General features: G+C 40.7%; 1 protein-coding gene across 2 annotated transcripts; it reads left to right on the top strand.

Annotated features, from left to right (window-relative positions):
- Positions 1-558: 558 nt before the first annotated feature.
- On the top strand, positions 559-27,656 carry LOC106083047 (collagen alpha-1(V) chain). 2 transcript variants are annotated; one of them, XM_013245864.2, is made up of 11 exons: positions 559-604; positions 1,755-2,054; positions 21,176-22,872; positions 22,938-23,015; positions 23,078-23,188; positions 23,255-23,515; positions 23,570-24,487; positions 24,544-25,119; positions 25,176-25,446; positions 25,500-27,184; positions 27,254-27,656. In XM_013245864.2, exons 2-11 carry the CDS (start codon positions 1,919-1,921, stop codon positions 27,395-27,397), a joined length of 5,877 nt encoding a protein of 1,958 aa, XP_013101318.2. In that variant the 5' UTR covers positions 559-604; positions 1,755-1,918; the 3' UTR covers positions 27,398-27,656. The 2 variants fall into 2 exon arrangements, with proteins under 2 accessions (XP_013101318.2, XP_059221192.1); XM_059365209.1 differs by lacking the exon at positions 559-604 and adding an exon at positions 631-647.
- The last annotated feature ends 136 nt before the right edge of the window (positions 27,657-27,792 follow it).

Below are 27,792 nucleotides of genomic sequence, written 5' to 3' on the forward strand. Positions count from 1 at the left end.
ATGTTATTTTATTTTATATTATTTCATTTTATTTTATATTATTTTATTTTATTTTATTTTATTTTATATTATTTCATTTTATTTTATATTATTTTATTTTATTTTATTTTATTTTATTTTATTTTATTTTATTTTATTTTATTTTATTTTATTTTATTTTATTTTATTTTATTTTATTTTATTTTATTTTATTCTATTTGATTTTATCTTTTTTATTTTTCCTTATTTTTTTATTTTATTTTATTTTTTTTTATCTTATTTTTTTTCATTGCTTGTAATATTTTTTTTTAATTCATTTAGATTTTTTTGTTTAATAATTTTTAACTGCATTTTGTTTGCTTTATAAAAGAAAAACTTTTCTTCCTGCATTCTTTTAAAACTATTCTCTTGTTGTCTTAGTCTCTCTGGTTCTAATTAAAATCTTAGCTTTTGCTAACGATGAACCAAACTGTTCCCAGATAACAAACTGAATGCCGTATGTGAACACTTAAATTCACCAAGTGATTTGGAAGATCGTTGTGAATCAAAAGTTTCAGTTCCTGTTTGGCGGCGGTTGGTGACGGTTCGAAAATTCAGAAAGTGCTCTGGAAACGTTCAAGAAAAAGTGAGAAAGAGATAATGAGAGAAAATATCTTTGGAAAAGAAAAGTGTGCTTTATGAAAAGAATCTGAAGAAAATTTGTATAAAACCTATCAAAATATACAAATTTTAGAAAATTTTAAAAAAATTATTAATAATAAGTGAAAAACAAATGAAACCCTATGAAAATTCAGAGAAAATAATGTGAATAGGGCGAAATTTGCCTAACCGGAAGTGATGTCAGCAATACAAAATTCTTTTTGGAATATGAGAAATATTAAAAAATAAGAAAATATTAAAAGATTTTCTTTGTAAAAACTTAATAGTGAGAGAAATTTTGTAAAAATTTATAAAAAAATCATATGTAAAAAATTTTAAAAATTTGTGTAGTAAGAAAAAACCTTTTTTTTTTTAAAGGAAAATTTAAAAACCAAAAAAAATTATTGTGAAAACATATTTAAAGGCCTAGTTATATATGTATGTTAAAATGATATAAAATAAGTTAAAATAATTTTTTGTAAAAAAAATCTTAAAAAAATTCCTTCATTTCGATCGCTTCATTCATACATTTTTCTACTACCGAATTTAAAGTGATAATGCTGCACTATTTCACATGACAAAGTTCAAAATGTTATCACCCCTCTCTCTATTCATATAAAGAGTAAAATCCAAAGAAAGAATAAAGAAATGAAATCAAAATTTGGCTTCCCGGTTTTGGATCATAAAACTATTTTTGTTGTTGTTGCACAAAAATAAAAATTTGATGTGAAATTACGGAAATAAAACAGCTGATAATGAGACCAATAACCGGCCGGCCTGTCAGTCGGTGTATCCACTCTTCGGCAAATCTATTCATGCCTAGTGAATTTTTGATAACGAGTGTAACAGACCTCAAATGTTTACGAAATTCACTACAGAGTGTGTTCTGTCTGTGCTATGGTGAATATGATTTGTTGTCGTTAACGTAGATTTTCGCCACTGGGTCATTTGTGATAAGGCAGGCGTCTTAATAATGACGTGCTTGCATGTGATTTAAATTTGTAACCAAAAGAAAAGTTCAAAGGCCATTTATGGAATTCCCATCAATTGAAATGCCTTGGTCAAAAAAAAAAGAACACATACTAGGAAATGTTTTACCAATCACTTTTCATGTCTTCCTTTATTTTTTTTTTCAGTTTTTTCCTTGCCACTATGCTGTTTTAATTGAAAACTATTTTTGCAATAAATTTTAATTTAATTTTTAATTGCAAACAATTGACAAAATCAATTCCTTGTTTACTCTTTTGCGTGTGTGTATGTGTGTGTGCGCGTCTGTATATGATTAATTGCTGCAACCGCAATGGCAGGAGGCAAATTTTTGCCACCATTTCGAATACTCAACAATAATTGGAAATATTTTTCACAAATGTTTCAACATCATGGAACGTTTCTTCTACTCATCTTGGCTATTGCAACTGTTCGGATAACTAAAGCAGGTGAGATTTTGTTTTTAATTCCCAAATATTTATAAACTACAGGAAAGGGTAAAAATGGCGATCTGCTTTTATCAACAACTAGCTGGACAGGGCCCGCTCTGCTGCGCCTTCTTTTACTTTATATGGAACAAAAGTTTCCTTGGAATATTTATTTTCGACAACTAAAGAGCTTTTAGTGAAATACCATTCTATGAAAAAGTATATCGCTTGACTAACAGATTAATATTGGATTGCCCAAAAAGTAATTACAGAAGAAAGAATGCAATTACAGAGTCACAAGCTGTGAAAAAATTTGTCAACGCCGACTATATGAAAAATCCGCAACTACTTTTGGGCAACCCAATAATAAAGTGCCTTTATAATCTCATATGATCTTTGTTGGTCTACCAATTTAAGTTTGGATAGAGCGTGTACTCCATTCTTAAAAAACTTTATTTCAGCCCGATATTCCCATGATGTCTGTTTTAGTGGTATTTTCGGGGGTAAGGTCGTCCCCCAGGCACTTGGCCCTGAAAAAATATCAGCATCGTGCTCTTCTCTCAAATACCATTTATTTAAACTCCATATTACCATTGGTTTAGGGGAGTTCACACGATGAGGCGTCGCCCAAACACATGGCCCCAAAATAGGTTATCAAATTAGTTTTCTAATCTCAAATACCTTTCATTTGAGCCACATATTGGCATGGTCGAAAAATGTTTACCCTTTGGTGGGTGTTTTGGGAAAGGGATGATGCCCTAAATACATGGTCCTACATTTGGATATCATATTCGTATTCTACTCCCAAAGAGACCCCCCGAGAATCGGTCCCGAAAGTGGCTATTAATTCTAGCTCTACCCCTCAATACCTTTCATTTAAGCTCCACATTGACATGGTCGGTAAATATGCCCGATTTAGGGGTGCTTTGGGGATTGGGGTGGTCGCCTAAACACTAAGCCCGGAAAATATATTAGCAACGTGCTCTATTCTCATATAACTATATATCATTTATTTTGAATCCCATATTGCCATTGCCCTCAAAATTGTATATCAAATTCGTTTTCTAATCTCATTTAAACTCCTTATTGCAAAAGTCAGCAAATATGTCCGGTTTGGGGTATTGGCCCTAAAAACTATAAATATTTAGTTCCACTCTCTTAAAGACCCAAATTCTCTTGGTGAGCAAATATTGTACGTCCTATTTGGAGGTTGTTATGGTGGTGGGACGTTCCCTAGACATTTGGTCCCTAATGTTAATATCAGATACGTGGTCTACTCCCAAAATACCTTTAACTTGAGCCCCATATCTCTATAGTCGGCAAACATGACCGGCTTGGGGGGTGTTTTGGGGGATGGGCGGCCACTCAGTGAGTTGGTCTTGAAAATATATATCGGATTCGTGTTTTACTCTAAAAACCCTCTTATTTGAGCCTCATATTGCATTAGTCAGCAAATATTTCCTATTTTGGTCGTGTTGTGGGGGTGGGGTGGCCCCATAGACACTTTTCCCGAATATTGATATCAGATTCGTGCTCTACTCTCAAATATCTTTCATTTGAGCCCCATATTGCTATGGTCGTAAATTTGTCCCCTTTGGGGGATGTTATTGGTGAGAGGCGGCCCCCCAAACACTTGGTCCCATATTTGAATATCAGATTCGTATTCTACATTCATATACCTTTTATTTAAGCCCCATATTCCCATGGTCAGTAAATAAGTCCTGCTTGGGGGGTGTTTTGGGATAGGGGTGGACCCCCAAAAACGTGGTCCCACATTTGGTTATCAGATTCGTATTCTACTCGCAAATGCCTTTCATTTGAGTCCCATATTGCCATGGTCGGTAAATATGTCTGATTTAGCGGTGTTTTGGGGCTTGGGGTGGTCCTCCTAGCACTTGGTCCGACAATTGGCTATCATATACGTTTTCTTATCCTAAATAACTTTCATTTGAGTCCCATATTGTTGTGATTGGTCTAAATATATGTTTGGTAGGTTTTAGGGTGGGGCAGCCCCCCTGGGTACCCCATCCGAAACTTGGATACCAAATTTTTATTTTTAGGGTGCTTATGAGAGCACACAAAATTTCGCACCACCCATCTCCGAGATCTGGCTTTTCTGAAAATTTGGGTAAGGGGGAGGGTCTGCCCCCCCCCCCCCCCCCTACAGATATCAAAAAATGTAGTACCCTTTTTCACCACGGGGTCAAAACATGGACCGATTCTTTGCGGGGTATATCTACATACACAAACAAAGAATAATGGATATTAATTGTTATGATATTGGAGCTTTATTAAGTTATAATCCGATACGAACCATAAATGAATTGAATGTTGAAGACCATTGGGTAATGTCTCAGTCCACTCCGATAAAATTTGCGCCTTGTAGGGGTTCAAGAAGCATAATCGGGAGATCGGTTTATATGGGAGCTGTATCACGCTATAGATCGATTCAGACCATATTTGACACGTGTATTGAAGGCAATAGTAGAAGCCGTTGTACAAAATTTCAACCAAATCCGATAAAGATTGCGCCCTCTAGTGGCTATATCTGGTTATGGACCGATTTAAACCATACTTAACACAGTTGTTACAAAATACCTTATGCAAAATTGCAGCCCAATCGGACAAGAATTGCACCAGCTAGTTGGTCAAGAATCAAAGATCCAAGATTTTTTCAAATTTTTTATCGATTTTTATACCCATAACTATGGGATGGGGATATACTTATCTAGTCTTTTCGTTTGTAACACCTCGAAATAATTGTCTAAGATCCCGTAATGTATATATATTCTTGATCGTCTCGACGTTCTGAGTCGATTTAGCCATGTCCGTCCGTCCGTCTGTCAAAATCACGATAGCGGTCGAAAGCGTAGAATTTGCCGCTTGAAATGTTGCACGGATACCTATTATTATTGTAGGTCGTTGGGAAGTACAAATGGGCCATATCGGTTGAAATTTGGATATAGCTCCCATAAAAACCGATCTCCCGATTTGACTTCTTGAGCTCTTAGAAGTCTTTAATATAGATCGATATAGCTCCCACATAAACCGATCTCCAGATCGGGAACCCACCACCATGGGTTGGAAATTTTGCATGAGGTGTTTTGTTATGACTTCTTACAACTGATCCAAATATGGTTCAAATCGGTCCATAACCTGATATAGCTGCCATATAAACCTATCTGGGATCTTGACTGCTTGAGCCGCAAGAGGGCGTAATTATTATCCGATTTGGCTGAAATTTTGTACAAATGCTTCTCCCATGACCTCCAATATACGTGTCAAATATGGTCTGAATCGGTCTTCAGCCTGATACAGCTCCCCTATAAACCGATCTCCCTATTTTACTTGTTGAGCCCCTAAAAGGCCCAATTCTTATTCGATTTCGGTGAAATTTTACACATAGACTTCCACTATGGTCGCCAACACTCAATTTAATTAGTATAGCAATTCTTTTCTTTAATCCTTTGTTTATCTAAAAAGAGATACCGGGAAAGCACTCGATAAATGCGATCAATGGTGGAGGGTATATGAGATTCGGCCCGACCGAACTTAGCACGCTTTTACTTGTTTCTTTAATCTGTGACTTAGTTTCAGAATCTATGTTTCTCTTGTTATACCCACCACCGAAGGAGGGGGGTATATTTATTTTGTCATTCCGTTTGTAACACATCGAAATATCCATTTTCGACCCTATAAAGTATATATATTCTTAATAAGCGTAAAAACCTAAGACGATGTAGCCTTGTCCGTCCCTCTGTCTGTTGAAATCACGCTAAAGTCTTTAAAAATAGAGATATCGAGCTAAAACTTAGCGCAGATTCCTTTTTTTTGTCCGTAAGCAGGTTAAGTTCGAAGATGAGCTATATCGGACCATATCTTGATATAGCCCCTATATAGACCGATCCGCCGAATACGGGTTTTAGGCCAATAAAAGTCACATTTATTATCCGATTTTGCTGAAATTTTTGACAGTGAGTTTTGTTAGGCCCCACGACATCTTTCTTCAATTTGGCTCAGATCGGTCCAGATTTGAATATAGCTGCCATATAGACTGATCCAACGATTTGGGGTCTTAGGTCCATAAAAACCACATTTATTATCCGATTTTGCTGAAATTTGGGACAGTGAGTTGTGTTAGGAATTTCGATATCTTTCTTCAATTGGCCTCAGATTGGTCCTGATTTGGATATATCTACCATATAGACCGATCTCTCGATGTAAGGGTTTGGGCCCATAAAAGGCGCATATATTGTCCGATCTTCCCAAAATTTGGGACAGTGAGTTGTGTTAGGCCTTTCGATATCTTTCTTCAATTTGTCTTAGATTGGTCCTGATTTGGATATATCTGCCATATAGACCGATCTCTCGATTTAAGGGTTTGGGCCCATAAAAGGCGCAAGTATTCTCCGAAGTCGCCGAAATTTGGGACAGTGAGTTTTGTTAGGTCCTTCGACATCCTTCTTCTGGGACAGTTAGTTCTGATAGGTCCTTCGACATCCTTCTTCAATTTGGCACAGATCGGTCCAGAGTTGGATATAGCTGCCATATAGACCGATCTCTCAATGAAAGGTTTTGGGCCCATAAAAAGAGCATTTATTGTCCGATGTCGCCGAAATTTGGGACAATGAGTTCTGTTAGGCCCTTCGACGTTCTTCTTTAATTTGGCCCAGATAGGTTCAGATTTGAATATAGCTGCCATATAGACCGATTTCTTGATTTAAGGTCTTGGACCCATAAAAGGCGCATTTATTGTCCGATGTCGCCGAAATTTGGGACAGTGAGTTAAGTTTAGGCCTTCGACAATCTTCTTCATTTTGGCTCAGATCGGTTCATATTTGGATATTGCTGCCATATAGACCGATCTCTCGATCGGGGGCCATAACAAGCGCATTTATTGTCCAATTTCGCCGAAATTTGGGACAGTGAGTTGTGTTAGGCCCTTCGAAATTTTTCTGAAACTTGGCCCAAATCGGTCCAGATTTAGATATAGCTGCCATTTGGACCGACGTCTCGATTTAAAGTCTTGGCCCCATAAAAAGGCGCATTTGTAATCCGATTCCACTGAATTATGACACAGTGATTTATGTTAGGCTTTTCGACATATGCGTCGTATATTGTCGGTTTATTTTTAGATATAGCTACTTAAAAGACCAATAGTTTGTTATACGCAATTCAGATAAGTATGTGGTCCAAATCGGATCATATTTCGATATAGCTGCTATGGGGAATGAGGTATGGATTTTCCGCCGGATTTTGACGAAAAGTGGTTTAGATTTATACCTGAGGTTGTGGGTATCCAAAGTTCGGCCCGGCCGAACTTAACGCCTTTTTACTTGGTTGTTTTTTTCAATCTGTGACTTAGTTTCAGAATCTATGTTTCTCTTGTTTTTTCTCAATATTGACAATTTTTTGCGAAAAGGATCAGGCAGAACTGCTTCTAACAGTCATGATAAGTTCGGCCCATAACTTGATGGAGCTCTTATATATTTGCAAAAGTCATTCCAAGAGGCCATCGTAGCGCAGAGGTTAGCATGTCCGCCTATGACGCTAAACGCCTGGGATTGAATCCTGGCGAGATCATCAGAAAAATTTTCAGCGGTGGTTTTCCCCTCCTAATGCTGGCAACATTTGTGAGGTACTATGCCATGTAAAACTTCTCTCCAAAAGAGGTGTTGCACAGCGGCACGCCGTTCGCACTCGGCTATAAAAATGAGGCCCCTTATCATTGAGCTTAAAAACTTGAATCGGACTGCAAACATTGATATGCGAAAAGTTTGCCCCTGTTCCTTAGTGGAATGTTCATGGGCAAAATTTGCAATTTGCATTCCAAGAACATATACCGCCCATGGTGGAGGGTATATAAGATACGCCCCGGTCCAACTTAACATTACTTTACTTTACTTGTTTAGATTCGAAACAGCCTAACTTAAAGAACTTTTATTTCTAAATTTTAAGTTTTAAACATAATTTTTAATGCTAGTTTTTCTATGTTACTCAAAGCATTTGTAAGTCTAAGAATTTCATTGTTCCTCTGCCATACACTTGTGCCAATAACAATGAACATGTCATTGATTCGCTTTGTACAAAGTTGGCCATTGATGATGGTATCTTGGTCGTCCAAAGTGTCGCACTCAGTCTATTGGGCTCCTTTGGCATTTGTTGGGCCCACTGGCTGGCTGTCGCTTACAATTAACGAAGATTGTGATGATGGCAAACGAAGCTGAATGGACTTAATTACCAAAACATGTTCGATTAATGGGAGCCCAAACATACATATTTATGTATATACTGGTGTTCCATTTCACATTAACGACACACCCTAATATCCCTACAATGCAATTTTGCAAATGATGTTGATGTTGTTGTGGTCCTCTTTGTCGTCGTTGTCATTATTTGATGTTACAGCATTGGAGACGAGTGCGGCATATTTAAATATATGAGAATTTATTAAAATCAAGTCAAATGGCATTCAAATGGACGCATAACGACTGTTGCAGTCACAACAACAAATATAACAAAATTGGCTGCGGACTGGCCAACCGAATGTGCAGATGACATTGTTGATGGGCTGGCGGCGCTACAGTAAAGAAGCCCATGTGCACTGTGGTGTTTTTTAGAACATGAAATAATCCAGAGAATCCACACTCTACGTAGGGTCAGCATTAGTGAAAGGTATGTTTCTTTCATTTGGTATTTTTTTTAGCCTTTTAAGACTTCTTTTAAAAGTTGTAAGACGATCTTGTAATGTCCCTCCATTAGTCTTTAAATTTGGAGCAATTATGCTAAAAATGGATATGGATCAGTTTTTTATCCAAAGACAATTTAAGGCTCGAAATAGGCTATATGAACTGAAAATGACTTTGAATAAGTCCCCCTTTTGAGATAGCCTTTACATAAGCCAACTCCCCTTAGGAGTTGCACAAAACACTGTGTCCAGGAATAGATGACACTCGTCTCGTTAGCAAAATAACAACAAAGTAAGCAATTTATTGCATCATATGAGCACTAACATTCAATAGATCAAAAAGCGATCGTTAATAAAAATTAAAAAAAAAAAAACTTAACATAAAAAGTATTCATATTCATGTTTCCGATTTCCTCAAAATAGTATGGCGAGCAAATAAAAAAGGAGGTCAGCAAATGCGGAGACTCTTTCAATATTTTCATACATGGACACATAAAAGGCTTGTGATAGTTATAAGGGTCAAACGAAAATCAAATTGAAGTGCATTGCTTCTAGAATGTCAGGGGGTTTGCGAAAAATAACTCTGACACGAAATGTTGTTGTATCTCTGGAGTATTTGGAAAAGTGAAAAATTAAATGCATTTCCATTATAAGTTGTCATATAAGAAAACTAAAATAAGAAAAGAGTTAAATAGAAAAAAAAACAAGTAAAAAGGCATTAAGTTAGGCCGGGCCGAACCCACTACCTCGGGTATGTATGAAAATCCACTTTCGTCACAATCCGGTGAAAATTGGATAACTAATGCACCCAAATTCGCCACGGACATTGAGTGGTCTAATAAATATAAGTCAATTTCAACAAAATCGGTTAATAAATAAAACTTTTATGAGCTTCAGACCCTTAATCGGCATATCGGTATATATGACAGCTATATCTAAATACAGTCCGATCTTGACCATATTTGGGTCAGAGGGCGGGTGGTCTAAAACTACTTACTTTTTCAAATTTCAGCGAAATCGAATAAAAAATAAAGCTTTTATGGGCTTCAGACCCTTTATCAGGAGATCGGTGTATATGGCAGTTATATTTAAATTCAGTCTGATCTGAACCATATTTGGATCCTTTATTGGGAGGCCTAAAGCTACTCATTGTTTCAAAATTCAGCGAAGTCGGTTGAAAATTAATGCTTTTATGGGCTTCGGACCCTTTATTTGGAGATCGGTCTATATAGCAGCTATATCTAAATAAAGTCCAGTCTGAACCATATTTGAATCATGTGTTGGGAGGTCTAAAGCTTCTCACTGTTTCAAATTTCAGTGAAATCGGGTAAAAAGTAAAGCTTTTATGGGCTTCAGACCCTTTATCAGCAGATCGGTCTATATGGCAGCTATATCTAAATATAGTCCGATCTGAACCATATTTAGGTCCTATGTTGGGAGGTCTAAAGCTACCTACTGTTTAAAATTTTAGCGAAATCGGATAAAAAATAATGCTTTTATGGGCTTTAGACCCTTTATCGTCAGATCGGTCTATATGGCGCTATATCTAAATATGGTCCGATCTAGACCATATTTGAATCCAATGTTGGTAGGTCTAAAGCTACTCACTATTTCAGATTTCAGCGAAATCGGATCAAAAAAAAATGCTTTTATGGGCTTTAGACCCTTTATCAGCAGATCGGTCTATATGGCAGCTATATCTAAATATAGTCCGATCTGAACCATATTTGAATCCAATGTTGGTAGGTCTAAAGCTACTCACTATTTCAGATTTCAGCGAAATCGGATCAAAAAAAAATGCTTTTATGGGCTTTTATCGGCAGATCGGTCTATATGGCAGCTATATCTAAATATAGTCCGATCTGGACCCTGTTTGTGTCAGATGTCGGCAGGCTACTCACTGTCAAAATTTCAGAGAAATCGGATAAAAAGTAAAGCATTTATGGGCATTAGACCCTTAACCGTCAGATCGGTCTATATAGCAGCTATATCCAAATATGGTCCGATTTGTCCAGTTCAAGAACTTAACCTGCGTGCATCAAAAAGACGAATTTGTGCCAAATTTCAGCTGAATATCTTAAATCTTTGAAGGCTGTAGAGTGATTACAACAGACGGACGGACAGACGGAAAGATGGACAGACACACGGACATTGTTAAATCGTCGTAGAATTTTACTTATCCGAAATATATATACTTTGTAGGGTCGGAAATGTATAATTCGATATGTTGCAAACGGAATGACAAAATGAATATACGCCCAATCTTCGGTGGTAGGTATAAAAACAATAAAAATGCATCAAGTTCGGCCGGGCCGAACTTTTCGATACCCACCACCCAAAAAACAAAACTTTTTTTTTTGGAACCCATACCCTCTATTTTTTTTTTTTTGATTTCAATAAACAAAATACGAAATTTTATGGCGATCGGTTAACGATAATCCTTGCCGCCACGTCGTCCAAAGTTGGATGTAGTGCTTTCTAAGGAATCTATTGGGTTGCCCAAAAAGTAATTGCGGATTTTTTAAATAAAAGTAAATGCATTTTTAATATAACTTAGAATGAACTTTAATCAAATATACTTTTTTTACAATCTAAAAGTAACGGCTGATAACTGACAGAAGAAAGAATGCAATTACAAAGTCACAAGCTGTGAAAAAATTTGTCAATGCCGACTATATGAAAAATCCGCAATTACTTTTTGGGCATCCCAATAGATTCCTTAGAAAGCAATTGGGTAATAAACGCTGGTTTTATGGGCTCAAGAACTTAAATCGGGAGATGTGTATATATGTGGCACCTTGAACGCGCTTTAGACCTTAAATGGGAAGATCGGCATATATTACAGCTAAAGGGTGATTTTTTTGAGGTTTGGATTTTCATGCATTAGTATTTGACAGATCACGTGGGATTTCAGACATGGTGTCAAAGAGAAAGATGCTCAGTATGCTTTGACATTTTATCATGAATAGACTTACTAACGAGCAACGCTTGCAAATCATTGAATTTTATTACCAAAATCAGTGTTCGGTTCGAAATGTGTTCATTCACCGTAACGTTGCGTCCAACAGCATCTTTGAAAAAATACGGTCCAAAGATTCCACCAGCGTACAAACCACACCAAACAGTGCATTTTTCGGGATGCATGGGCAGTTCTTGAACGGCTTCTGGTTGCTCTTCACTCCAAATGCGGCAATTTTGCTTATTTACGTAGCCATTCAACCAGAAATGAGCCTCATCGCTGAACAAAATTTGTCAAAATTTAAACACATTTCGAACCGAACACTGATTTTGGTAATAAAATTCAATGATTTGCAAGCGTTGCTCGTTAGTAAGTCTATTCATGATGAAATGTCAAAGCATACTGAGCATCTTTCTCTTTGACACCATGTCTGAAATCCCACGTGATCTGTCAAATACTAATGCATGAAAATCCTAACCTCAAAAAAATCACCCTTTATATCTACATATATCCCGATCTTACCATGCTCCTTCTCGAATATCGAGAGGCCTAGCGCAATTCATTGTGTCTGTCATCTGTCTATATGGCAGCTATACTTAATTTCAGCTAAATGAGACAATTAATGTGCCTTTTATAGGCCCAAGACCTCAAATCGCGATATCGGACTATATGGCAGCTATATCCAAATTTAGACCGTTCTTGCACATACTCGGTGCGAATATCGATGGGCTAAACATAGCTCATTGTGCTAATCGCTTAATAAATTCACCTTTTATGGGCCCAAAACCATTAATAGAAAGATCGGTCTATATCGCAGCTATGTCCAAATGTAGACCGACCCGGGCTGTATTGAACTGGAATGTCGATGGGCCTAACACAACTCACTGCTCCCAATTTAAGCGAAATCCGACAAAAATACGCCTATTATGGGGCCAAGACCTTAAGTCGTGAGATCGTTCTATATGTGACATCTTTATCTAAATATAGAGCCAAACACAGTCTACTGTTCCAAATTTCAGCGAAATCCGCTAATAAGTGTGGCTTTAGTGAGCCGAAGACCTTAAATCGACTATCGGGCAAAATTTCATCCAAATCGGATAATAATGGCGCCCTCTAGAGGCTCAAGAAGTCAAGATCCTAGATCGGTTTATATGAGCTACTAACTTGCACGGGCCGCTTCGCTACACCCTAAAATGATTTTTTGAAAATGTATTTTTCTTTCAACATTTTGTGGGTAACGATCAAAAAATTCAGGGCCATGGGCTCATTTCAGATCCACTCTAATTTATTTGTTTATTGTATTGGTAATCTACTTTCAAAATCATATTACAAAGCTACCGCATGGGATACAACATTTTCAAAAATCAGCAGATCCTTCTTGTGTCACCCCAAAATTTGAGTTCAAAAATTGTACTCTACTGCAGAGTGTGTCGAACTCTGTCCCGAATGACCATCATGCGTTTTGTTTTTATACCCTCCACCATAGGATGGGGGTATACTAATTTCGTCATTCTGTTGTAACTACTCGAAATATTTATGTCGATGTCCGTCCGTCTGTCTGTCGAAAGCACGCTAACTTTCGAAGAAGTAAAACTAGCCGCTTGGAATTTTGCACAAACACTTCTTATTAGTGTAGGTCGGTTGGGATTGTAAATAGACCATATCGGTCCATGTTTTGATATAGCTGCCATATAAACCGATCTTGGGTCTTGACTTCTTGAGCCTCTAGAGGGCGCAATTCTTATCCGATTGGAATGAAACGTGTTTTGTTTCGATATCCAACAACTGTGCCAAATATGGTTCAAATCGGTCCATAACCTGATATAGCTGCCATATAACCCGAACCGGACCATATCTTGATACCGAACCGGACCATATCTTGATATCGCTCTAATAGCAGAGCAAATCTTTTCTTATATCCTTTTTTGCCTAAGAAGAGATGCCGGTAAAAGAACTCGACAAATGCGATCCATGGTGGAGGGTATATAAGATTCGGTCCGGCCGAACTTAGTACGCTTTTTCTTGTTCTTGTTTAATTTCCCTTTTTTTGTGGGTGGCCTTCTGACACTTGTTCTTTCCTTTGAGTAAAATATAGTCTCGTTACGTCAACATGACAGTTTGGTGTTCATTTTATTAAGAGGAGGGGGTCGGTCCTCCCAACACTTGGACCCAAATGATAATAATAAATAATTACTATACTGTTAAAGACCTTTTATTTGAGTGTTTGAGTTGTACTTTATTCTTAAAAACCTTTCATTTGATACTTATATTTTCTCAATTGGTAGAATGTTCGTTTGGATTACTTTTGGGTGGGGCGCTCCACAGGTCATTTGGCCCCAAAGTTGTATACCAATTTTGTGTTTCTGGATTATTATAAGACGGCAGACACAAGTTTGCTTAAATCGGTGCACCCATCTCCGAGATCTGGCGTTTTTGGTCCGCCACAATTTTATGACGATTTGAAATATATATGGGTTGCCCAAAAAGTAATTGCGGATTTTTCATATAGTCGGCGTTGACAATTTTTTTTCACAGCTTGTGACTCTGTAATTGCATTCTTTCTTCTGTCAGTTATAAGCTGTTACTTTTAGCTTGCTTTAGAAAAAAAGTGTAAAAAAAGTATATTTGATTAAAGTTAATTCTAAGATTTATTAAAAATGCATTTACTTTCTTTTAAAAAATCCGCAATTACTTTTTGGGCAAACCAATACTTTGCAGAGTCGGAAATGGATATTTCGATGTGTTGAAAACTGAATAACTAAATTAATATACCCCCTATCTTATGCTAGTGAGTATAAAACGAATGAACAAACAAGCAAAGCGCAACAATTTCATTTTTATTTAATAGATACCAGGTATGAACCGATTTAGACATTACTTAGCACATTTGTTGAATATTATAGCAAAAAACATACAAAATTTCATCGAAATCGGATAAGAATTGCCCCGTTTAATGATGTTTTATGAAGGCTCCCGCCGCGTTGGCTTAATCCTGCGGATTTCTTAACCCCGGGCAAATATGACCATGCATGACCAAAGCCAGCATGAGGACCAATTCAATCCCACATTGATTGGACGTGATCTCCCCCTTGGTTAGGAGCGGAGCACAACCTAAAACTCCTTCCAATCTATGGGTCACGGCACCCGGATGATTACATGCAACATCACTCCGAGCATTGAAATGCCCTTTCTGCAATTTTAGGTCGAAACCACAGCCACCATGTTGCTCTCAACTGGAGCCTCACTATAGTCAGGCTGGAACCGAAGTTCCATGGGCTCCGGACTCCCGTGCTACCAGATTAAAGACTCTGTTTCGACCATGTAGCCCAACTACTTCCAGTTGGACTCCAAACAGATCGGGACTGGCCACCTAGTGGGATGATGCAAGCACCATCCTGTAGCAACTCCACATACAGGATCATCAGAAATCAGGTGACATAATCCAAAATGACTTCGCCCAAGACTGAGCCATAACAGGAAACATGTCACCGAAACATTCACAAAATACGGTAAACATTCTGCTATTCATAAGGAATAGCAAAGGCATTGTGCGAAAAACATCCAAATCAATAAGAACTTCCACCCCTAACACTCACACGACCAGCCGAGAAGACTTCAATACGATACAGCAGCCTTCAACTCACCGTCCTTTTCGACGCAGCATACTGATTCCTTATCCATCCAAGGAATCTCTGCGTAGAGATTCCTTGGATGATTTGGCCCCATCGGCTCGGAAACCACGGTTAAGACGAATGGCTCTCCTCCTAGCCCTGTTACTATCGGGATGCCAATAAATTGACCGTTGAATAGCCTGGCGCATCTCTTCGGATCAGTCACGGTTACATCGCCAAAAGTGACCGAGGTCCTGTCATCCCGTCTACCGGGGTTCGAGATTGCTTACCGGTTTAGGCAAGCTGGGTCTACTAGCTTGCCTAAACCGGTACCTAAGTTACATTGCTCCAAGTGTTCCAGCCACAAATTCCACTTATGTTTGTTGACTACCCCCTTTATTTCCAGATTCAACTCGCGGATTCGGCGGCTAGTAGGGCCCGTACAACAACGAATCCCATCACGCTCGTGTGCGAGCACCACTGCCTGCACATTTGAGGGGGGTGTCAGTTTACTGAAACGGCGGTTGGTATATTCTCTGAAGCCGACCCAATCGGATTATTCTGAAATATAAACGTTCGGTGCTCGGTTATGAAGTCGGGAAGCCGATTGGAGACCACCGTGGCGCAGAGGTTAGCATGTCCGCTAGTAACTCCGAACGTCTGGGTTTAAATCCCGGCGTGAAAATTAAAACAATTTCAGCGGTGGTTATCCCCTTACTAATGCTGGATACATTTGTGAGGTATCCTGCCATGTTTAAATCCCGGCGTGAAAATTAAAACAATTTCAGCGGTGGTTATCCCCTTACTAATGCTGGATACATTTGTGAGGTATCCTGCCATGTTAAAATTTCTCTACCAAGCAGAGTTGCTTACGGCACGCCGTTCGGAATCGGCATATAAAAACGGAGGTCTCTTATAATTGAGCTCAAACTTTAATCAGACTGCACTCATTGATAAGGCAAAAGTATGCCCCGTTCCTTCATGGAATGTTCATGTGAAATTTGGTAGTAGTAGTGGTGGTCGGCCGATGCTGAGTATTATGGGGAGGTGGTCCTCGCAATCCTAGTGGGGGTATCCTCTCATTCAACGTGCAAAACGTGGAGCCTTCAATTTGCTCTGTAAAATCTTTGTCCCACTGGTCGTTTCCAAGGGGAGAACGTCATGATACGTAATGGGTCAGACTTCATTTTTGCACAGCTATTGAAATATGGAATAGAACCTTGTAAGATTTTCTTACGATACGATAAAAATTGTGGATTTCTACAGCCTCAAAATCCATATCGGATAAAAGATATATATGGGAGCAATATTTGAAATTTTAAACACATACTGGGATGACAAAAATAAAACCTTACGCCCAATATTGTAGAGATCTGATGAAATTGTGGCTTCTACTGCCTGAAAAGTCAATATCGGATGAAATATATATATGAGCTATATCTGAATCAGGTCTGATTTTAATGAAATTTTGCGCACGTCTTGGGACGTCAGATAAAACGACCCATGCAAAATTTTGTAAAGATCGAACCAAAGTGGCTCCCACAGGCTTAAAGTCTATATCGGATGTAAGATATACATATGGGAGTTGGATCTAAATCTGTGCCGATTTTTATGAAACTTTGCACATATCGGATGAAAGATATATATATAAGCTATACCAAAGTGTGAACCGATTTTTTCAAAATCAATAGCGTTTGTCCTTGAGCCAAAGAAGTGACATGTGCAAAATTTCATGACAATCGGACAATAAATGCGACCTGTACCTTGATCACAAGAATACATGGACATACTGATGGACATAGCTAAATCGATTCAGGAAATGATTCGAAGTCGATGGCTGCACTTATCAACGGGTCTAGCTCTTTTCCTTCTTAGCGTTGCAAACAAATGCACAAATTAATAATACCCTGTACCACAGTGGTGGTGTAGGGTATAAATAGGACCACAATTTCCCCTTTCGGAGTCCAAACAAAATTTGGTTGGAACCGATTGTGGATATAATTGCTATTGGACATAAGGAATGCAATTTTCACCGGATTTAGATGAAAGGTGGTTTACATATATACCCGAGGAGGCGGGTATCCAAAGTTCGGCCCGGTCGAACTTAACGCCTTTTTACTTTTTTTGTATACATTTGTAGCAGAATCCATGGTGGTGGGTTCCCAAGATTCGGCCCGGTCGAACTTAGCACGCTTTTACTTGTTGATTATAACTGTACTATACCCACGAGTGATAAAGAAAGCTTTTGTGGGCTTCAGGCCCTTTATCGGCAAATCGGTCTACAAGGAAACTATATCTAAATATAGTCCGATCTAAACCATATTTGGGCCAGATGTCGGGAGGCCTAAAACAACTCCCTGAAATCGGTTATTAAATAAAGCTTTTATGGGCTTCAGACCCTTTATCGGCGATCGGTCTATATGGCAGCTACATCCAAATATAGTCCGACCTGAACCATATTTCGATCGGATGTTGGTAGGCTTAAAACAACTCACTGTTTAAATTAAAGCTTTTGTGGGACTCAGACCCTTTATCGGCAGATCGGTCTATATAGCAGCTATATCTAAATATTGAGTGATCTGTACCATATTTGGGTCGGATAACGGGAGGCTTAGAACAACTCACTGTTTAAAATTTTAGCGAAATCGTCTGCAGCCCATAAAGCTTTTATGGGCTGCAGACCATTTAATGGCTGATCGGTCTATATAGCAGCTATATCCAAATGTGGGCCGATTTGGACCGTTCAAGAACTTAACCTTCGCCTTATTTATACCAATTTTCAAAGCAATATCTCAATTTTTGAAAGCTGTCATGGGAGCTACATTAAGTTCTTGACCGATTTGGAACGTACTTGACAAAATTTCAGTCATATCGGACAAAAATTGCGGGTTCAAGAAGGCAAATGGGGAGTTCGGTTTATATGGGAGCGATATCATGTTCTTGACCGATTCAAACCGTACTTAGCACAGTTGTTGGAACTCATAACAAAAAACTATATGCAAAATTTCAGCCAAATGGAATGAAAACTGAGTCTTCCAGGGGCTCAAGAAGTCAAATCGGGAGATCAGTTTCTATGGGAGCTATATCAGGTTATAGACCGATTCGAACCGTGTTCGTTCTCATGTTCTCCTCCGATTTTGACCTTACTCGGCACAATTGTTTAACAGAACACAAAATGCAAAATTTCAGCCAAATCGGACAAAAGTTGAGGCTTCCAGGGGCTCAAGTAATCAAATCGGGAGATCGGTTTATATGGGAGCTATATCAGGTTATAGATCGATTCGAACCGTACTTGGCACAATTGTTAAAAGTCATAGCAGAACACTATTTGCAAAATTTCAGCCAAATCGGACAAAGGTTGAGGCTTCCAGGGGGTCAATTAATCAAATCGGGGGATCGGTTCATATGCGAGCTATATCAGGTTAGAGACCGATTTGAACCGTACTTTGGGCAGTTGTTAGAAGTCATAACATAACACTATGTGGAAAATTTCAGCCAAATCGGACAAAATTTGAGGCTTCCAGGGGTTCAAGAAGTCAAATCGGGAGATCGGTTTATATGGGAGCTATATCATGTTCTCCTCCGATTTGGACCGTACTTAACACAATTGTTAGAACTCGTAAAATAATACTATGTGCAAAATTTCAGCCAAATCGGACAAAAGTTGAGTCTTACAGGGGCTCAAGAATTTAAATCGGGAGATCGGTTTATATGAGAGCTATATTAGGTTGTTGACTGATTCAGATCGTACTTCGCACATTTGTTGGAAATCACAACAGGACACTTTGCGCAAAATTTCATCCAAATCCGATTAAAATTGAGACTTCCAGGGGCTCAAGAAATCAAAACGGGAGATCGGTTTATATGGGAGCTATATCCAAATCTAAACCGATATGGCCCATGTGCAACTCCCAGTCTCAAAAGTTGAGTCTTACAGGGGCTCAAGAATTTAAATCGGGAGATCGGATTATATGGGAGCTATATTATGTTATTGACCGATTCAGACCGTACTTCGCACATTTGTTGGAAATCACAACAGGACAATTTGCGCAAAATTTCATCCAAATCCGATTAAAATTGGGACTTCCAGGGGCTCAAGAAATCAAAACGGGAGATCGGTTTATATGGGAGCTATATCCAAATCTGAACCGATATGGCCCATGTGCAATGACCTACATCAATAGTAAATATCTGTGCAAAATTTTAAGCGGCTAGCTTTACGCGTTCGTGATTTCGACAGACGGACGTATATGGCTAGTTCGACTCAGAATGTCAGGACTATCAAGAATATATATACTTTATGGGGTCCTAGATCAATATGTCGAGGTGTTAGGAACAGAATGTCGATATTAGTATATTCCCATCCTATGGTGGAGGGTATAATAAAATCCAAATTGAATAACATAACACAAAATGATATATTGGGTTGCCCAAAAAGTAATTGCGGATTTTTCATATAGTCGGCGTTGACAAAGTTTTTCACAGCATGTGACTCTGTAATTGCATTCTTTCTTCTGTCAGTTATCAGCTGTTACTTTTAGCTTGCTTTAGAAAAAAAGTGTGAAAAAGGATATTTTATTAAAGTTCATTCTAAGTTTTATTAAAAATGCATTTACTTTCTTTTAAAAAATCCGCAATTACTTTTTGGGCAACCCAATAAAATAAAATATTGCAGAAAACGTTGTCGTTTCTGAGAGAATTCAAAAAGTAGTCCTCACATGTGTGTCCTAAAATCATTTGTTAAAAAGAAATAAATTATATTACTTGGTAATGTTATGGTGTCAATACTATGTAAACTAATTGATTGGAATTGTTAGTTTACGTCATTCATTCAAACAACCATTTATGCTGCAGTCCATTTCTGCAACGAGACCAAGGAGAATCATAAAATGGGGTATGTGTAGAAAAAAAACACCGAGGACAATTAGAAAGTCTTTAACAATTCAGTTCTTGTTCTTGGAAATGAATGTCTTTATATCTGTCTTGACGTTGCATTCACTTTGCTGCAGACGTCACAAATGAAGAGAAAGCTTTTTATGAGCTCGAGATGTTAGTGGATGTAGCAATGGAATAAAAAAATTTTTAATATTTCTAATGCTTTCAAAATTATGTCTAAATTCCTTAATAATTGAAACAAAATGGAATTTTTTTAAAAGATATTTTATGGTGGTAGTTTTCTGGGAAAAATTTTCAAAATTTAAGAATCTCAAAATTTTTCGAGTTTTATTGTTTTTATAACCTCTACCATAGGGTGGGGGTATACTTATTTCGTCATTCTGTTTGTAACACCTCGAAATATGCGTCGGAGACCCCATAAAGTATATATACTCTTGATCGTCATGTCATTTTAAGTCGATCTAGCCATGTCCGTCCGTCTGTCTGTCGAAAGGACGCTAACTTTCGAAGGAGTAAAACTAGCTGCTTAAAATTTTGTACAAATACTTTCTATTAGTGTAGGTTGGTTGGGAATGTAAATGGGCCAAATCGGTCCATGTTTTGATATAGCTGCCATATAAACCGATCTTGGGTCTTGACTTCTTGAGACTCTAGAGGGCGCAATTCTCATCCGATTTAACTGAAATTTTGCACGTAGTGTTTTGGTATCACCTACAACGACTGTGATAAGCATGATTCAAATCGGGACATAATCTGCTATAGCTGTCATACAAACCGATTTTGGATCTTGTTGAAATTAATTTGTTCTTCAATTTAATTTTTTTATAAAATCCAAATATTTTCAAATTTTCTTCTATTAACTTTTTTTCATATGGAATTTGCGTAAAAAATTTTGTAAAATTTTTGTTAACAATGTTTTCCAGTCCAGTTATCGTTTTCAACAAAAAAATATTTGAACTAAATTTTCCCTCACATTTTTTCTTTTCAGAATCCTATGTCGATTTGATTAAGGAATTCGGACTTCCCGATTTACCGCCGGGCATTCAAGCTGTATCGGGTATGTGTGGCGATGAGAGGAATTCCTATCAGGTGCATAAATCACCTGCCTATGCGATTACCAAAGATGCCATACTGACCGTTCAAACTTCGGTCATTTTCCCCCAAGGGTTTCCCACCGATTTTTCCATAGTCTTGGGAATACGTAACGAACGATCGAATCAAACGAAGGCCCCCATATTTACCATTTATTCCGATGAAAGCGAGGAGGTTCTCTCCCTTAGTATTGGTCCCGAGATCCACTTTAGCTACGAACAAATTGATGCTGGATTTAATCAACATAACGAAATTAATTTTGGCATTGGCATTAACGATCAAAAATGGCATCGTTTGGGTTTGAGCGTTAAGGGAACATCGGCTACTCTGAATTTGGATTGCTCGAAACAGGTGACGCGACGAGTTGAACGTTCATTGGGAAGTTCGATTGCAACCAATGGTTTGATACTGACCGGAGTGCAGATGAGCAACGATGATGGTTTCTTTAAAGGCGATGTTCAAATGATGTCCATTTGGGATACACCGGCGGCAGGATACGAAGTTTGTACCAAATATATGCCCGACTGTTACGATGACTTTGATGAGTTTGGCCTAGGCGATTTTGGCAATGGTGGTATGATTTCTGGAGGTGGTGTGACTGTATCCAGTTCCGGCGGTGGTTTTACCACCTCTTCAAGTTCGAGTGGTGGAAGTGTTGTGATTTCGAGCACTAGTAGTGGTGGAAGTTTTCACAGTTCCGCCGGGGGCATGGGTGGTGGAAGCATTCACAGTTCCAGGGGTATGGGTGGTGGAAGCATACATACTTCTGGTAGTATGGGTGAAAGCATACACACTTCTGGTGGCAGGGGTGGTGGAAGCATTCACACTTCTGGCGGCAGAGGTGGTAGTAACATGCACATATCTGGTGGTGCTGTGGATATTCACAGCTCTGGAAGTTCTGGAGGAAGTCATGGCTCCGGAACTATGGTTGTTGGAGGAGGAGGAGGATCTATTACAAGTACCACTATCATTGAGGGAGGCCATATCTCGGGAGGCAAAATTATGGGAGGAGGAAACATTTCCATGGGGGGTGGTCAAACCTCCGCTGGCATGGGTATGGGAGGTAGACATACCTCTGGTTCAATGGGCGGCGGCAGTATCCACATTTCTGGTACTGGTACTGGCAATGGTGCAACATCCTCTGGCCTTGATATCGATGGAGAATTGATAGACATCGATTTGGAAAATCAAATCGATTCCAGCGAGCTGATCAGCTCTGAAAAGGAACCAGAAATCCATTCCGAAGAACTGGGTGCAGAACAAATATACCCGAATGATGGAACAACAACAAAGAAACCGAAAAAGAAAAACAAAACGATAAAAAATTCGAAAGAAGGCAGCACTCCCGATCTGTCCGGATCCATTGACATTGATTTAGAGGGCTCTGAAGAAGTGAACCGCGATAATGAAACGTCGGTGGGAACTAGGCCAATGACAGAATCTGGAGGACAGCCTTGTTATCCAGGCCCTAGAGGTTATACAGGAGTTCCAGGGCCTCCTGGTGATAGGGGAGCTAAAGGAGAACCTGGTAGAGATGGTTTACCGGGTACAGATGGTATACAGGGACCTCCCGGACATGTTTTTGTTATACCCGTAAGTTATCCCCCAACCTTTGTATTAATCTCTACCAGCTCTAAGCTTTTGTTGTATTTCCGTAGACTTCCACTGGTGGAGGTAATGAAAAGGGACCAGATACTCAGGCGGATGCCATACGGCAAATGATAGCTCAACATATGGTGAGTTTAACTATGGTGAATATAAATTTTTTGTTGATGAAAAATTTGGACTTCTATTTCAGATGGCTCTTCGTGGTCCTGAAGGTCCCATGGGTTTGACTGGCACTGCTGGGCCTCCTGGTCTCACCGGACCCCAAGGTCAAAAAGGCGAACCCGGTGATGCAGGTGAACCAGTAAGTCTTCTCGGAACTCTTTCAATCAAATTGGTTAATTTTAATTAGAATATTTATTTGCGTCAGGGTTTGAGAGGCCTGCGTGGTCCCACTGGGCCCCAGGGTAGAGAAGGTCGTAGGGGTCGCTCTGGCCGCGATGGAGAACGTGGCCCGCAAGGTTCACAAGGATCCAAGGGAGAAGTGGGACCTATGGGCCCCATGGGAATACCAGGAGAGAAAGGTCATCGTGGTGTTCCCGGTCAGAGAGGCGAAAAAGGACAGCAAGGTGTCGAGGGACATCCAGGTGAGGATGGTCCTCCCGGTCTGCCAGGTTTACCAGGTGAATTGGTAAGTGATTGCCTTTAAATTTCCAGAATATATGGCCTAATTATTTGATGTTAGGGCCCTCGTGGTTTTCCTGGTCCCCGCGGCTTCCCCGGGCCCACTGGCAATCCGGGTCCTCAAGGCAATGAAGGTCAAAATGGACCCAAAGGAAATGTAGGTCCCACTGGTCAACCAGGCTCTCCCGGACAGCCAGGGCCTGCTGGCCCTCCTGGTTCTCCAGGACCACAAGGCAAAACTGGTCCTTCGGGTATTCCCGGGCCCAGTGGAAAACCCGGCCTACCCGGTCTGCCGGGAGCTGATGGAGCCCCAGGTGTGGCTGGCACACCTGGTTTGACAGGACCAAAAGGAGATCAAGGTATGCAGGGAGCACAAGGTCCAGTAGGTTTTCCTGGCTCAAGAGGTACCAAGGGTGATGATGGCCCTCGTGGACCCACAGGTGATAAAGGTGATGCTGGCGATCGTGGCATGGATGGTGAAAAGGGTGATATGGGTCCCCCTGGGGAGAGAGGTCAGGCTGGAGCAGCTGGTTCTCCCGGTCCAGAGGGCCCAGAAGGTCCCAAAGGTTTTGAGGGACCAAGAGGTGAAACTGGACCTCCAGGTCCCACTGGTGAAAAAGGCAAACAAGGACCACAAGGTTTCCAGGGATATCCAGGACCTTCGGGGGACAAAGGTGATAAAGGAGCAACAGGAACAACCGGTCCAGCTGGCATGAAAGGAGAACGAGGACCGCAAGGTCCCAGCGGTGAGCGGGGAGAGATGGGTCCTAGAGGTTTTAGAGGCTCTCGTGGAAGAAGAGGCAGTGATGGAAATCCAGGTCCCAAAGGTGATTCGGGACAACCAGGTCCTCCAGGGCCTCAAGGAGAAAATGGGCCTCAAGGTGCAGAAGGTCCCAGAGGTTTTATAGGCATGCCTGGCAGTCCCGGTGCAGATGGAAAGCCAGGTCCAGCAGGGCCTCCAGGCGAGAGAGGGCAACCGGTAAGTTTGGAATTACTTTAGATAATGGAAAGTGATTTTTTCTTTCTTTCCCCTAGGGTGAACCTGGAAAACCCGGCCCCATGGGTGAAGCAGGTGTCATTGGTCCCCGAGGTGCTCCTGGCGAAATGGGTCCCATAGGTGAACCTGGCATTCCTGGTTTGCCTGGACAACCAGGTGAGGCTGGCTTACCTGGAGAGTCGGGAAAAGAAGGACCTCCAGGTCCACCCGGTCCCATGGGCAATCAAGGACCTCAAGGTGCAACTGGTCTGCCAGGTTTCCCTGGCGAGAGAGGACATCAAGGTCAACCTGGTCTACCGGGTTTAAAAGGTGAACAAGGCGTTATGGGTGCTCCCGGCATAAGAGGTGACAAAGGCCAGCCAGGTAGCCCTGGTCAATTGGGACCGACTGGTCCACCTGGAAATTCAGGTCCACCAGGCAATCCTGGAGCTCCAGGTGCTAAGGGTGAGATCGGCGAAAGAGGTCCCATGGGACCACATGGTAGAGATGGCACACCCGGTCTGAGAGGATTGCCAGGACCACCAGGTCCTCAGGGTACGCCTGGCGAAGATGGCGATAAGGGAGATGCAGGCATTCCAGGTGAAAAAGGTTTGAAAGGCAATCAAGGAGAACAGGTTGGTATTTTTTGTACAGGAATTTCCCCTTTTATTGACAATCCTATTCTTCAAAGGGTCCTGCCGGTTCAGCTGGTCCCCAGGGTCCCAGAGGAGAATCTGGAACACCTGGTACGCCAGGAGAAAAAGGTCCTCCAGGCGAACAAGGTCACAGAGGCATAAAAGGCGAAGATGGTAAACAGGGCATACAAGGAGCCCCCGGTAAACCAGGTCTGCAAGGCTTACCTGGTCCTGCTGGTGTCAAAGGAGAACGCGGTGATGATGGATTAATGGGACCAGTGGGACCACCTGGTCCACCTGGAGATCAAGGCAGAAGAGGACCAAAAGGTGAGTAAACAAGGATGTAGGATAAATTTTCTTCTTATTTTTTACTTTTCTAGGAGCCCATGGACATCAAGGCAAACCTGGCCCCCGAGGCCCAGCAGGTTTAACAGGAGCTGATGGGCCACAAGGTCCTCCCGGTCCGGTAGGACCAGTGGGCAAACCAGGCGAAAAGGGTTCTTTTGGACCCAAAGGTGAAGAAGGAAAATCTGGGCCAATAGGAGCTCCTGGCAAGCCGGGAATTCAGGGTTTAGAAGGACCCAAAGGAGACATAGGCCCTAGAGGCTTTCCTGGTGCTAGGGGAGAACCTGGCCTTATTGGCCCTAAGGGTGATGTAGGCCCCGAAGGTGAAGATGGAAAACCTGGAGAACAAGGACCTCCCGGTGATCAAGGTCCCGAGGGTAGAATTGGCGAGACAGGTCCACCAGGAAAACAAGGACCTGAGGGACCCGCAGGCATGCAGGGACCAACCGGTCCACAAGGAGAGAAAGGAGAAAAAGGCGATTTGGGCCTAATTGGCCCCTTAGGCATGTCAGGACCTCCAGGCCCTGCTGGTCTACAAGGCCCCACCGGACCAAGAGGTCCCCCAGGCACGGTGGGAGAAACTGGCTTACCTGGCCCCGCAGGAGTCGAAGGCAAAGAAGGAAAAATGGGTTTGCCAGGACCAATTGGTCCCAAAGGTGATCGTGGTAGAAGAGGACCAAAGGGTCATCGTGGCGAGTTGGGAATGGTGGGTATGAAAGGTGAGCAAGGCGAAAAAGGAGATAAAGGACCGCGGGGTTCTCAGGGACCTGAAGGTCGCAAAGGCGATCCAGGCCCATTGGGTCCTGTGGGCGCAAAGGGAAATGATGGCCCTCCAGGCTTACCAGGAATGCATGGCCCCACCGGTCCCAAGGGAGTAGAAGGCCATGCTGGCAATAAGGGAGAAGTAGGTCCCCCAGGTCCTCCCGGTGCACCTGGTGCCCCAGCTGAAGCTCCCATGATACCGCCCGATTTACTGTTCCAAATGCAGCAGTACTCCTCCACTAAAGCAGATACCAGGCGACGCAGAGATGTTGATATGGCTGCCTTCGATGAGGAGGATGATTTTAATGACCTTATGGGTCTGATGTCATCTTCTACGAGTCAAAAGTCCAACGATGATCGCAAAAAGATTAAGCGTAAGAAGAAGAAGAACAAGCAGGAATTGCCAGAAGCGTCGGATAAAATCATTGACATGTACAATGCCATCTATACAATGCGCCAGGATATGGATCGCATACGTAAACCCACCGGAACCCAAGACAATCCAGGGCGCACATGTCGCGATCTACATTATGCCCATCCACAGTTTGAGGATGATTGGTATTGGATAGATCCCAATGGCGGCATGCCCGATGATGCCATTCATGTGTATTGCAATATGACCAACAGTGGGGAGACTTGCATATATCCCGATGTGCATACCTCTGAGTTGCCCCTGGTTTCATGGAGGTATGGAGGCGAAAAACAATGGTTCTCCAAAATGCAAGGTGGTTCAAAAATTACCTACGACGGTGTGGGTGGGGTGCAGTTGACATTCTTGAAATTATCTTCACAAGAGGCCACACAGAATTTCACCTACTACTGTCGCAACTCATTGGCTTGGTATGATCGCTCGAGGAACAGCTATGAGAAGGCCTTGACATTTTTGGGTGACAATGAAATGGAAATAACAAAAGATGGCGTTGCTGTCAAGCCTGAGGTGCTAAAGGATGAATGTGCGGTAAGTAGAAACAAAGAAGATTTCCTTTTAGTTTTCGATATTGATGATTGGTTTTTCTCTGTCCCACAGAACATGTACTCGACGGGATCCACCATATTGGTTATTAACACCAAACGCCTCAATTATCTGCCCATCAACGACTTCCTGCCTCTGGACTATGCCAAAGAAGATCAGGCATTTGGCTTTAAAGTAGGCCCTGTGTGCTTCAAGTGATAACGGAATTGGATTTCGGAATTTTCTGCCTACAAAACGCCTTAAAGTCCTGCATAGTTCACTGCCATATTGTTTCTGCCATTTTATGTTATCAAATAGTTTTTTTTTTAGTTTAATTTAAGGAGTGTTGTTCGATAAGTGTACCTTCTAAGCTGAGAGAGTCTTCTATGTTTTAACGAATATGTTTTTTTTCTTTAGTTTGTAATTATATAGAAAAGGATATATAAATAAAATTAAATTTGTTGTAAATTTTTTATAATAGAGGAAGATTTTATTTTCCTGAATTAGAAGCAATTCAGTCCACGGAAATTTCATTCAATTGCAGAAAAGACTCTTCTCATATCTTATATGTCGTCGTGCCGCTGAGCGACACCTATTTGTTAAAAAGTTTTACA

Source organism: Stomoxys calcitrans, chromosome 3 (genome assembly GCF_963082655.1).
Source record: "Stomoxys calcitrans chromosome 3, idStoCalc2.1, whole genome shotgun sequence".
Classification (NCBI taxonomy): domain Eukaryota; kingdom Metazoa; phylum Arthropoda; class Insecta; order Diptera; family Muscidae; genus Stomoxys; species Stomoxys calcitrans.